This window comes from Haematobia irritans, chromosome 4, assembly GCF_050003625.1.
Source record: "Haematobia irritans isolate KBUSLIRL chromosome 4, ASM5000362v1, whole genome shotgun sequence".
In the NCBI taxonomy this organism is placed as follows: domain Eukaryota; kingdom Metazoa; phylum Arthropoda; class Insecta; order Diptera; family Muscidae; genus Haematobia; species Haematobia irritans.
In genome coordinates, this window is record NC_134400.1 from 26,695,405 (window position 1) to 26,707,856 (window position 12,452).

The 12,452-nt window shown below is 28.9% G+C and overlaps 2 protein-coding genes across 2 annotated transcripts in view; one reads left to right on the forward strand and one right to left on the reverse strand.

Moving 5' to 3' along the window:
* The window catches only part of Su(z)12 (Polycomb protein Su(z)12), a 14,170-nt gene extending 8,033 nt beyond the window's left edge, over window positions 1-6,137 (forward strand). Inside the window, exon 6 of the mRNA XM_075303507.1 lies at window positions 2,116-6,137. Coding sequence (XP_075159622.1) covers window positions 2,116-2,438 — 323 coding nt within the window. The 3' untranslated portion in view covers window positions 2,439-6,137. The remainder of the gene's footprint in view (window positions 1-2,115) is intronic.
* A 3,212-nt stretch (window positions 6,138-9,349) lies between these two features.
* Window positions 9,350-10,394, reverse strand: LOC142233935 (farnesol dehydrogenase-like). The gene is made up of 2 exons (XM_075304994.1): window positions 9,637-10,394; window positions 9,350-9,566 (listed from the first exon to the last, which is right to left on the reverse strand). The coding sequence occupies exons 1-2, from the start codon at window positions 10,204-10,206 to the stop codon at window positions 9,411-9,413; spliced, it is 726 nt and encodes a 241-aa protein (XP_075161109.1). The 5' UTR covers window positions 10,207-10,394; the 3' UTR covers window positions 9,350-9,410.
* Window positions 10,395-12,452: the final 2,058 nt, after the last annotated feature.

The window sequence follows — 12,452 nt, forward strand, 5'->3', positions numbered from 1 at the left end:
TCTATAGAAAATTTTGTCAAAATTTTATTTCTATAGAAAATTTTGTCAACATTTTATTTCTATAGAAAATTTTGTCAAAATTTTATTTCTATAGAAAATTTTGTCAAAATTTTATTTCTATAGAAAATTTTGTCAAAATTTTATTTCTATAGAAAATTTTGTCAAAATTTTATTTCTATAGAAAATTTTGTCAACATTTTATTTCTATAGAAAATTTTGTCAAAATTTTATTTCTATAGAAAATTTTGTCAAAATTTTATTTCTATAGAAAATTTTGTTAAAATTTTATTTCTATAGAAAATTTTGTTAAAATTTCATTTCCATGGAAAATTTTGTCAACATTTTATTTCTAAAGAAAATTTTGTAAAAATTTTATTTCTATACAAAATTTTGTTAAAATTTTATTTCTATAGAAAATTTTGTCAAAATTTTATTTCTATAGAAAATTTTGTCAAACTAAATTATATACGTATTTAATCGTTTTTTATTTAATATATACCACGTATGGACTTACATACAATTTAGAAGACGGTGTTAGGAGGTTTTAAGATACCTTGCCATCGGCAAGCGTTACCGCAACTTAAGTAATTCGATTGTGGATGGCAGTGTTTAGAAGAAGTTTCTACGCAAACCATGGTGGAGGGTACATAAGCTTCGGCCTGGCCGTATGTACTTGTTTAAATATATATATATATATATATATATATATATATATATATATATATATATATATATATATATATATATATATATATATATATATATATATATATATATATATATATATATATATATATATATATATATATATATATATATATATATATATATATATATATATATATATATATATATATATATATATTTTTTATAGCCGTATTTTATAAAAAGGACCTCCTTTTGTCATTGAGCTTAACATGGAATCGGGCTGCACTCAGTGATAAGAGAGAAGTTCACCATTGTGGTATCACAATGGACTGACTGAATAGTCTAAATGAGCCTGATACATAGGGCTGCCACCTAACCTAACCTAACCTAACCTACATACCTTATGGGATCTTAGAGTTATATATCAATGCACTGCAACCAATAAAATAAATAATAAAATTATACTTATATTTTGAAAGAATTTTGCAAGAGTATAACAATAAAACATCTCGTATAAGTGAATTGCTACATATCGTCTCATTGACACTTTAATCTATTTCCCCATAATATCGATGTTTCGATTTTTCATAGATCATCCAATATTTCATCATATTCCATCATTTATAGATCATCAATCACATCATATATGCCTAACAGTCAACTCGAGGAGAATATATTTGCTCCACAAACAAGTCCTGATCCAAGTTAAACATGAAATCACAATCGCTATTACATTCATGGCTTAAAGGTTTCTTTTTTTTTTTTTTTGGTTAACAATCTTGTAAATACTTATCTGGGCTTATAAACTTCATCCACATAAAACTTTCATTTCCCAATTTCTGAAAATCTTAGGAAGACTTAAGTCATCAATCAGCTATATCAAACAAAACTCATGCACAATATTATACGGTGACTCTAATTATTTGGGTTCTCAAATATCGGTTAATTAAATTAAACAAGAATTTTGTTTCTTTTGTCTTTCTTTTTTTTTTCTTTACATTTTTATTGGTATCTTCTACAAATCAAAAACTCTACTATTAATGAATACTTCATTGGCGGCGTTTTAGACGAAACAGCTGGTATTGATGATGATCATAAAGTTATTGTTGGTGATGATAATGATGATGATAATAATGATGGTGACAATAGCGTGAAGAAATCCGTAACTGTCGATTTGTTAGGAAATCCTCAAGCACTTAATGTAGATGATCGTATGGAATCAAAACAATGATTTCACTGGAATTACTCTTTATGTGTATAATCCTTGTCTTAATGTGAATATATTTATATGCCACTGGGAGTATTTGGTATACGATGATCAAAAAATCGCTATTGTTTTTTTTTTTGGGGATTTTTATAGTTAAGAAGTTGAGTAATGGAAACTTTTTTTCGAGGAGTACAGATTTCATTTTCTTATTTTGTATATGTACATGCTCGATAATAAATTAAAAAATAATTTAACTTTAGATTCCCAACAACAACAACAGCCAGCCTCCAAACGCCAGCGCAACGACACTAATGGTAGTGGCCCTGCAAGTAATCTTGCTAATTCCACAACTTCTACCAATGCTAACTCCAGCTCTAACCGAAAGCAGGATACGAATGCCAAACGTTTAACCACTAGACGTCAGTCGCTAGCAGGACTTCCATTGGAAAGCAATAGTAATAGCAATAAGACACAGGATAAAGCAACAGCAGGTGGTGCTGTCAATGGTAAAAATACATCAACGTCGCATACATTACGGACTCGCCTATCTGTGCCTCTAACAAATAAATCCGATAAACGTTGATATCTTTATAATAATGACAAATAAGGTTATATACATATATTTTTTATTCCAAACAAAAGTTGATGATGGCCCAATGATGACTTTGAAAAAAAAAAACTGAGTGTTTTTAAAAAGGTTTTTTTTTATATTATTTTTACAGTAAGAAGAAGAATTGGAAACTTGTTGTCTAACTGTGACTTTTGTTGAATTTGAATTATCTTTTATCCACTATCGTGTTTTTATTCTCTTATTAACTTCTAAATTTTCCTACATTGATATATTGTACCATAAATATTAGTTTTTTTTTAATTTCCCAATTTTATTCAATTGAACCATTTTTTCTTATTTTGGAAAGAAATAAAAAGTATTTGTGCAAATTCTAAATAAAATTCAATAAATAAAAACTCTATAGGTTTAAATTAAAAGGAATTTATTTTTATGATGGTAATCACTTTGATATCGCCATTTGTGTGTGTGTGTGTCGGTTTATTTCCAACACACATATATATATGTAGATCCTCCCATCTTCATCTCTTTCCATAGCAAAGCAAGATTTCACACTCAGTTGTTTTGAAACTCTCATTTTTTGTCTTCTTTGTTGAAATATTGGTTGTATTGAGCGATAACCATCCATACGACACCTATATTTTTAACGAAAAAGTATTGACTTAAAATTTCACACAAATACTCATGTTGCAAGTGAACAAAATTTATAAACTCATAAAATCCTTATATAAACATAAATACAGTGAAACCTCTCAGAACCGAGCGTTAAAAACTTTAATTTTTATTCTTTGATTACTTGCAAACAAAAACTTGTAATTTTGAGGACCTACCTCAATTAGTTCAAGAGCTATATAAGTTTGTTCCGAGAACTTGATTCTTGAATTGTGACCGAATGGCCTTACGAAAATAAGCGCTATTTGACCTATTATATCTATCGAAGTGTGAGAAAAAACAATCCGGAAAAATAACGGCTATAGTTCTTGTATGAATGCCCATTTGCCAGAGACATACAGTAGTCTCAGAAATTCGTATTTTTCATTTATTGCTAAAGAAATTTATAAAAATGCATTTTAGTGCTCACCAAAATGGGAAATAGTTATGTGTTGTTACTGTATATCGAACGAAAGCTTTTTTTTCGTATTCGAAACGAAGGAAAAAACTAAAAACTTTGGTAACATTTGAATAAATTCTCAGGCCAAACATTTGAAAATACTAATTTTTGATAATGAATATATTGTCATACAAACGAATCGAACTTTCAAAAATAGATAAAACCAAATTCATTCGAATTCGAGTGTTTGCCTTTCTTTCGAATGGGGATTCGTTCGTTATACAGGAACAAGGCATTATAGTCAAAGGGTTAATATAGCAACCGTCTCAAGAAAATTTCCCATTTTGGAGAGGTGTCCGGTTTTCGAGTGTCCACGTTTGAGAGGTTTCACTGTGCTTCTTGTTACCTTAGATCGATGGTTTTCGCGAATGAAAACATTTTAAGCTATATCCTCTCGATAATAACTCAAATTTTCGAAAATTTTCATACGATTTCTTTGCAAATCAATAAATGAGGCCTATCGCAGAGAATGAAGCGGCCGCGGCTCACGCTCAATTTTTGCAATTGCCTGCTATCCTTGACGGCTTAGCGTATTTAAATATATCTATTCAGCGTCGGTCAATTATCCATTAAAATATCGAACTAAAATTATTTGAACCGCTATGAGAAAAATTGTACAAATAATCTTTAAATCAAATTTACATTTTATTCATATCTGTTGTTCGTTATACATGCATGTTCTGGTGCACACCACACTGTACACTACACATTCTTCACACCTCTAAAAGAAAATTATTTGTTCTGACTCAGACGCAAGAAATGTAAACCAAAACTATTTTGCCGGTAAAATAAAAGTAGACTGTGGAATGAAAAGTAAAAACAACCCCTAAACACATATACGCCAGTCAGAATAAAATATATAAATAAAAACACATTAAAGTTTCACAATCTGTTATTTATTTCTGTTAAAAATCTTCTAACTTTGCGCATACACTTGCTGTACACTTGGCCACACGTGTACACTTTTCAGGTCTTTGATGGTGTAAAGTGTAGTCCAACCACCTATTAAATGTGACACCTCACGAAAGCGATTTATGCGTGCACCAGAACATGCAAGATTGTATTGAATTGTAGAATTGAATTAATTTTGGGCAGAAGATTAATTTTTATTTGGCAGAAAATTTTTTAAGCCTTTTTAGATTTTAAATTATTGATTGACTGGCGGCTACATTTCTGTCAAAATGAGCCGACATTATCAACGGTCGACCGTGGCCAAAAATTGTCGGCGGTGTCATTCTCTGTTCTATATTAATACAGGGAAACCTCTGAAACTTGGACACTATTAAAACCGGATATCTAACGGAAGTGGACAATTTCTTGGGACGGTTGCAATATTAGCTCTCATAACTGGACACTACACAAATGTGGAAAATTTTTGCGACTTCCATCAACCACAACGGATAAATTCCTTATATAATGGTATTTGCACATGGACGAAATTAAAAAAAATCCATCCGTCTATACATACATTTTTGCAACCAAATTCCAATCGAGATTAAATTACACACATACACACACACAGATGGAGGAATGGAACGAACCTAAACCCAAAATGGAAATCGGTTTAGATTTAGATATAAAAACCCATAGAGTAGTAATAACAATTTCCACTTACTTTACAACAATTAGACAATCTAGTTTAGGGTGTCAAATTTGATTTAAATCGGACTAAATTTAGGTATAACTCCCACAGCCGATATCCATCCTCTTATTTTAACAAAACATTGTCTTTGATGCAGGCCCCATTTATATGATTCGCTCGTTACGCAAAATTTCACTTCGATATTCCATATTATGGCGATTTTTTCAAGTTCGGTTATCAATGGATAGTAGGGCTGCTGTTTTACTTATGCAAAAAGTAACGAATAGAAATTACAAAAAACTAAACATGTCCATTTGAGAATTTGCACAAATATATTAAATTTTTGTTATTGGCCAATCACCTAGAATAAAGAAAATGTTATCAACAAAAATAGGCATAAATATTCATTCTTGCTGTTTCTTAGGAAAAAAAGTCATTCAGAATCTGTTTTATAATTATTCAATTGCAAATGCTACATTAAATTTATTTTTTTATGCAATTTTAATGTTTACCATTATACAAAAGTTATTAACAATCAGTGTATTTTACTGACATAATATTTTGTTATCATTTTTTAACACTCATTAAATTTGTATTTTTTTATTTCATAATATTTTCATAAATTTTGTTTAGTATTGTGAAGATTTAACTTTTTATTTTTTTTTCTTAACAAATAATATTGTAAAATATAAAAATAAATTGTTTAACCATCCACTCTAAACCCCATTAAATGTAGGCAAAAAATCTGTAAAATCTGTACTCATACTATCGGCAAATGCAAAAAGAAATGAAAATGTTTTGTAAATTTAACTAAATTTCACTTGAGTATTTTTACAATATGGCAAAACAAAAATCCTACAATAAAGACAAAAAAAAAAACAAACAAAAATAAAATTAAAAATAATCATTAGTTATAGACCATTATGAAGATAATGATGAATTTAAACGAAACTTTATAAACTTATATACATAAATATATATGAGAAAAAAAAAATACCAAAATAAATGACATAGATGTGTACATTTTGCTATCGACTTAAATTTGGAAGGCTTTGAGCAGATTCTTTTAATTTTATTGGAAAAACGGAAGTAACTAACATGAAGTTGTGGGGTTGTATTGTATCAGTTTGTTGACTTCAATGTGGTAGAATGTTAATTTATTATCCCACGCCCTTATTACACTTTTAACAAATATTGTAATGCTTACTTAATGCGTTGATCGGCTCATACGAAAGTGATAAAAAAATATCATTCGGATATTGTTTGACGGATGCTTTAATCCCAAAACTTTTTGAACTCTTCGTATCTTCCTGCAAACTTGTTGGTAGGGCCGTCTTTAACCTTTTAGAGGCCCTGGGCATATTAGTATAATGAGGCCCCTATTACTTTGACAGAACATTATTTATTATTATGATAAAGACAACAAAAATTGTCCAAACGTTGGGAACAATGCAAAAAATAAGTCTTTTTATTTGCGGAAAACAACCTTAAGTCTGAGAGCTTAATCATATGGGAAAATTTAGAGAATATTATTTTGTTATAATAAACAAAAATAGATAAACAAGGTTTTTATTGCTACTCGCATTAAGCGAATAGATAAATGTAATATTTGTAAACGTCACTCCCTTAGCATTCACAGATTAGTAATTAAAAATCTTTTAAGAATTCAATTATATTAATATTCAAGAAATTTCAGTTTATTAATTCTTTTGTAAAAAATAGGAAATATTGGGAGCAAAGGTAGAATTAAAAATTTTAAATAATGATCGATGGTTGATGGTTGGTTAGGTTAAAGTGGCAGCACGATTAAATTTCAGGCTCAATTAGACTATTCCGTCCATTGTGATAAGGCAAAATCGTTGGTCACTTCTTCAAATTCTATGCTTTTTAGCACATCACATCCCAGAAAAAAATTTGGAAGTACTTCTAAGGGCACAACTTTAAAAGCACTTTCAAAAAATGTCCTCCAAAGATGTTCTTTTTAACTACTCAGGAATTTCTTTTACTTCAATTTTTTATAACTCGCTTTTTCATATTTTTGAAGGGTAATTTGAACTTTTTTGTTTCAAATATACGAATGACAAGCCCATATTAAATTCAAAAATTTTTTATTACTTCCGGATCCAAAAAGCACATTTTCACTACTTTTTGGCGACGCTTTTTTGCTGGGATTCTATGGACATCAGCGATCTCCCTAATCTTAATCTCTCTTGAAGCATTGTGCTTCTCAATTCATTTTTAATTCTTTTTAGTTTGGACAAGGAACTTTCCCCACTGCAGTTGTTTTCTTCCAAGAGTTGATATATTTTTAACATAGTATTCTGTTAAATGCAAACATTCCATCTCTAACTCTAACTCTTTCTCATTAACATCTTCATAATAAAATTCAGCAATCTGGCAGGAGCTAGAGGACCCTTATTTATCGCTAGGCCCTGGGCACGTGCCCTGTGGGAAAGACTGGTTTGCTCGTTGGAGTAATAAATTTCGTTTTTTATACTTCAGAAGTCTTTTTTTGTCAATAACATTGACTCATTTGAGGAATAATCTAATTGGCAATTTAAATTTATTATTTATTTATTTAGTTTAGTAGCGCAGCAGTTGCAGCGCAACATTGTGTTTCCGAAAATATCCACTTTTAGTTAATTAATGAAAGGAACGGATGTTGACTGAGTCTCACAACTTTTATTTCCACATCCGCGTATATAAAAGCTTTTGTTGATGTTTTTTTTTTATTCTTATTTCAAAATTTTATTTCTATAGAAAATTTTGTCAAAATTTTATTTCTATAGAAAATTTTGTCAAAATTTTATTTCTATAGAAAATTTTGACAAAATTTTATTTCTATAGAAAATTTTGTCAAAATTTTATTTCTATAGAAAATTTTGTCAAAATTTTATTTCTATAGAAAATTTTGTCAAATTTTTATTTCTATAGAAAATTTTGTCAAATTTTATTTCTAAAGAAAATTTTGTCAAATTTTTTTTCTAAAGAAAATTTTGTCAAAATTTTATTTCTATAGAAAATTTTGTCAAAATTTTTTTCTAAAGAAAATTTTGTCAAACATTTTATTTCTACAGAAAATTTTGTCAAATTTTTATTTCTATAGAAAATTTTGTCAAATTCTATTTCTAAAGAAAATTTTGTCAATTTTTTTTTCTAAAGAAAATTTTGTCAAATTTTTTTTTCTAAAGAAAATTTTGTCAAAATTTTATTTCTATAGAAAATGTTTAAAATTTTATATCTATAGAAAATTTTGTCAACATTTTATTTCTATAGAAAATTTTGTCAACATTTTATTTCTATAGGAAATTTTGTCAACATTTTATTCCTATAGAAAATTTTGTTAAAATTTTATTTCTATAGAAAATTTTGTCAAAAGTTTATTTCTATAGAAAATTTTGTCCAAATTTTATTTCGTTTTGTTTTGTTATTGTTGGTTTATTCTTCAAACATTATTGTTGTTTTTGACAAGTGTAGCTTAACCAACATGGGAAAAGATTGTTTGTCAAATTTATTTGAGCAAAGCCCAATAGACTGCAAGATGGTTGGATGGACGCACGTCGTTTCGGAATTACCAGCGGATGCTGATCAGGAAAATTTTTCAAAAATTTAATTTCTATAGAAAATATAGTCAAAATTATATTTCTATGTTCTCAAAGTTTTATTTCTATAGAAAATTTTGTCAAAATTTTATTTCTATAGAAAATTTTGTCAAAATTTTATTTCTATAGAAAATTTTGTCAAAATTTTATTTCTATAGAAAATCTTCTCAAAATTTTATTTCTATAGAATATTTTGTAAAAAATTTTATTTCTATAGCAAAATTTTGTCAACATTTTATTTCTATAGAAAATTTTGTCAAAATTTCATTTCTATGGAATTTTTTGTCAAAACATTCATTTGTCCACATTTGGGAGGTGTCTAGTTATGAGAGGTTAATTGTAATATGTTAATATAGCAAGCGTCCCCAAAACAGTTTGAGAGGTTTAACTGTATATACAGCACCCACATAAACCGATTTCTTGTGTCCCGTGGGGGAGCAAATGTCGATGTTAGTATATGGCCTCTAACTGACATATCTAAATTAGTCAACATTCATTCATGATTATATATAGACAGCATATAAGCCGATCCCCAAGTTTGAATTGTTGAGCGTCCTTGGAGCTAATTTTTATCCGATGCTGCCGGTATGCTACGTTAATAATTTTGTTTCCTATATTAAATTTATTGTGCTTAAGTTTTTTTTAAATTTTGTTTTTCAAAGTTTTATTCCAATACAATTCAATTTGTATATCTACAAAGGTTGTACTGTAAGTTCATGAATTTGTACATGAGGTGGAGTGGAGAGTGCATATCGCACACACTGAGCGATGTCTTCAGGTTTAAGCATAGGTCTACCCTCCCAAACACCATCAACCATTTCAGTGTCTGTAAGGCCAGGGCTAATACTCTATATAAAAAATGGGAATAATTAAAGAAATAACGGAAAATGAAATCCTTATGATGGGTTCGAAACTTACCGTTACTTTAATTTTTGTAGGCGAACCTTTAAACTCTTGACGATAGATTTCCGTTATGGCAGTCAAGGCATATTTTGTTGGGGGATATATATTAAATATTTCCTTGCCGGGAATTGCTGGTATATTATGACCTAATGTGCTGTTGATGAGAATGACATGTCCATCAAAATTACGTTGTTTCATGGACTTAAAAGCACGCTGGGTACAGGCTACCACACCCATAACATTAACTTGCAGAGAATTTTGTATCACGGATAAGTCCATGTTGATCAATTGACCCAATGGAAATACGGCAGCATTGTTGACTAGAATATCAATGGCACCCAAATTTGCTTCAACCCAATCGAATGCCTCGGCGATGGAACGTAAATTGGAGATGTCACATTTTACAGCATGTAAATTAGCTTGAAATTCCTGGGGTAACTCTTTTTTATACTCCTCAATACGATAGTTACGACGTGCTAAACCAACAACTATTAAACCTGCCGCTACCAGATCTTTAGCAATGGCTGCTCCCATGCCAGAGCTAGCACCCGTCACAACAGCCACTCGTTTATTCCAACGTTCCATTGTGTCACTTTTACTTTTTTCCAAATACTGATTGATAGCCCATTGCTCTATGAAGGCAATGCCATAGGCAGTGGGAGCTTATCGCCCGTAAAACATATGTCCATATCTCCCACTTACGCTCGTGGTTGATAAAAATTCAATGATATAGCAAAATGAAATCGAATTGGATCGAACTTGCAACATGTTGGATCTGATACTTGATGGTAAAAATCAATTTGCTGGGTAAAGTAGGAGATAATAACATTGGATCATTGACGAATGATATTGCAGTCGAGATTATCAACACTGAAACAAAAAATATTTAAGAAATATTAGGGGACCCAAATTGGGGAACACTCGTTTGTCAAAATTTTATTTCTATAGAAAATTTTATCTCTATAGAAAATTTTGTCAAAATTTTATCTCTATAGAAAATTTTGTCCAAATTTTATCTTTAAAGAAAATTTTGTCAAAATTTTATCTCTATAGAAAATTTTTTTAAAATTTTATCTCTATCGAAAATTTTGTAAAAATTTTATCTGTATAGAAAATTTTATCTCTATAAAAAATTTTGTCAAAATATTATCTCTACAGAAACTTTTGTCAAAATATTATCTCTATAGAAACTTTTGTCAAAATTTTATCTCTATAGAAAATTTTGTCAAAATTTTATTTCTATAGAAAATTTTGTCAAAATTTTATTTGTTTTAATATTTATTTCCAATATTTCGGTTAGTGCCACTAACCATATTCTGGGATTTTGTATCTACATAAAATACAAAAATTAAATTATTTCTATAGAAAATTTTGTCAAAATTTTATTTCTATAGAAAATTTTGTCAACATTTTATCTCTATAGAAAATTTTGTCAAAATTTTATCTCTATAGAAAATTTTATCTCTATAGAAAATTTTGTCAACATTTTATTTCTATAGAAAATATTGTCAAAATTTTGTTTCTATAGGAAATTTTGTCAAAATTTTATCTCTATAGAAAATTTTATCAAAATTGAATTTCTATAGAAAATTTTGTCAAAATTTAATTTCTTTAGAAAACTTTGTCAAAATTTTATTTTTATAGAAAAGGTTGTCAAATTTTTATTTCTATAGAAAACTTTGTTAAAATTTTATCTCTATGGCTGTTTTCTTTTAGCACTGGATACCCTAAGCCGTGAAGGGCTAAAAAAACAGAGTTCTTGTTTATCCAGGACATCTCCAAAAATATGCAACACTGTCATCAGCTGTTCAAAAACAATCACAGAAAAGAAATGATATCTTCCATTTTAATGTATGAAATGCTCCAATTAGTAATAAATATTTACTGCTGTGATTATTTATGACACTGTATCACGTTGAATTTCATGTTTTTCGATAAATAGTCACAATAAGTTTATTTTGTGAATCGAAGAAGCGTCACTTTATCAAAATACAATCTGGCAACATCGGCGCGACTTGCACTGATGAGATGTTCTGGATAGAACAACAGTGCAACGATGTTCTGGATAGCCCATACAAATGTTGCATCCAGTGCTAAAAGAAAACAGCCCTTCTATAAAAAATGCTGTAAAAATTTTATTTCTATAGAAAATTTTGTCAATTTTTTTTCTATAGAAAATTTTATCAAAATTTTATTTCTATAGAAAATTTTGTCAAAATTTTGTTTTTATAAAAAATTTTATGAAAATTTTATTTCTTAAGAAAATTTTATCAAAATTTTATTTATTTATTTCTATAGAAAAAATTTTCAAAATTTTATTTATTTTGTGAAAAATATAGTTCTATAGAAATTTTTGTCAAGTTTTTATTTCTATAGAAAATTTTGTCAAAAAAAATTTAATAGAATGAAAAGATTTATATAAAAGAACATTTGTTACTACAAAGTAGTTTCTAAATCCTATTTTTCTTACGTTTCATAAGGCCGGCAGAGAACTGAACTGGGTGACGCCGACGCAATCTATATGATATTTGAGAGAAGCGCCGACAAAAACTGCATGACATTAGATAAATTCCCTCATGACTGCCACCTACTGTCGCAGATTCGCTTGACAGTTTCGTTCTCTTGTTTTCTTAATACTCTCTACCCTGCCAACATTTTTTGAATTTGGGGGCGCTTCTGAGAATCCCCACTACGTCGAAAACAATCATATACGACATCAAAAACTCGTCGGAAAAGCGCCGTCACTATTGAGAAGTTGTACCACACCAAGTTACTACGAAAAAGTTTCTCATCAGTGCAATTATTAGGTACCTATTTAGATCAATTTCGAA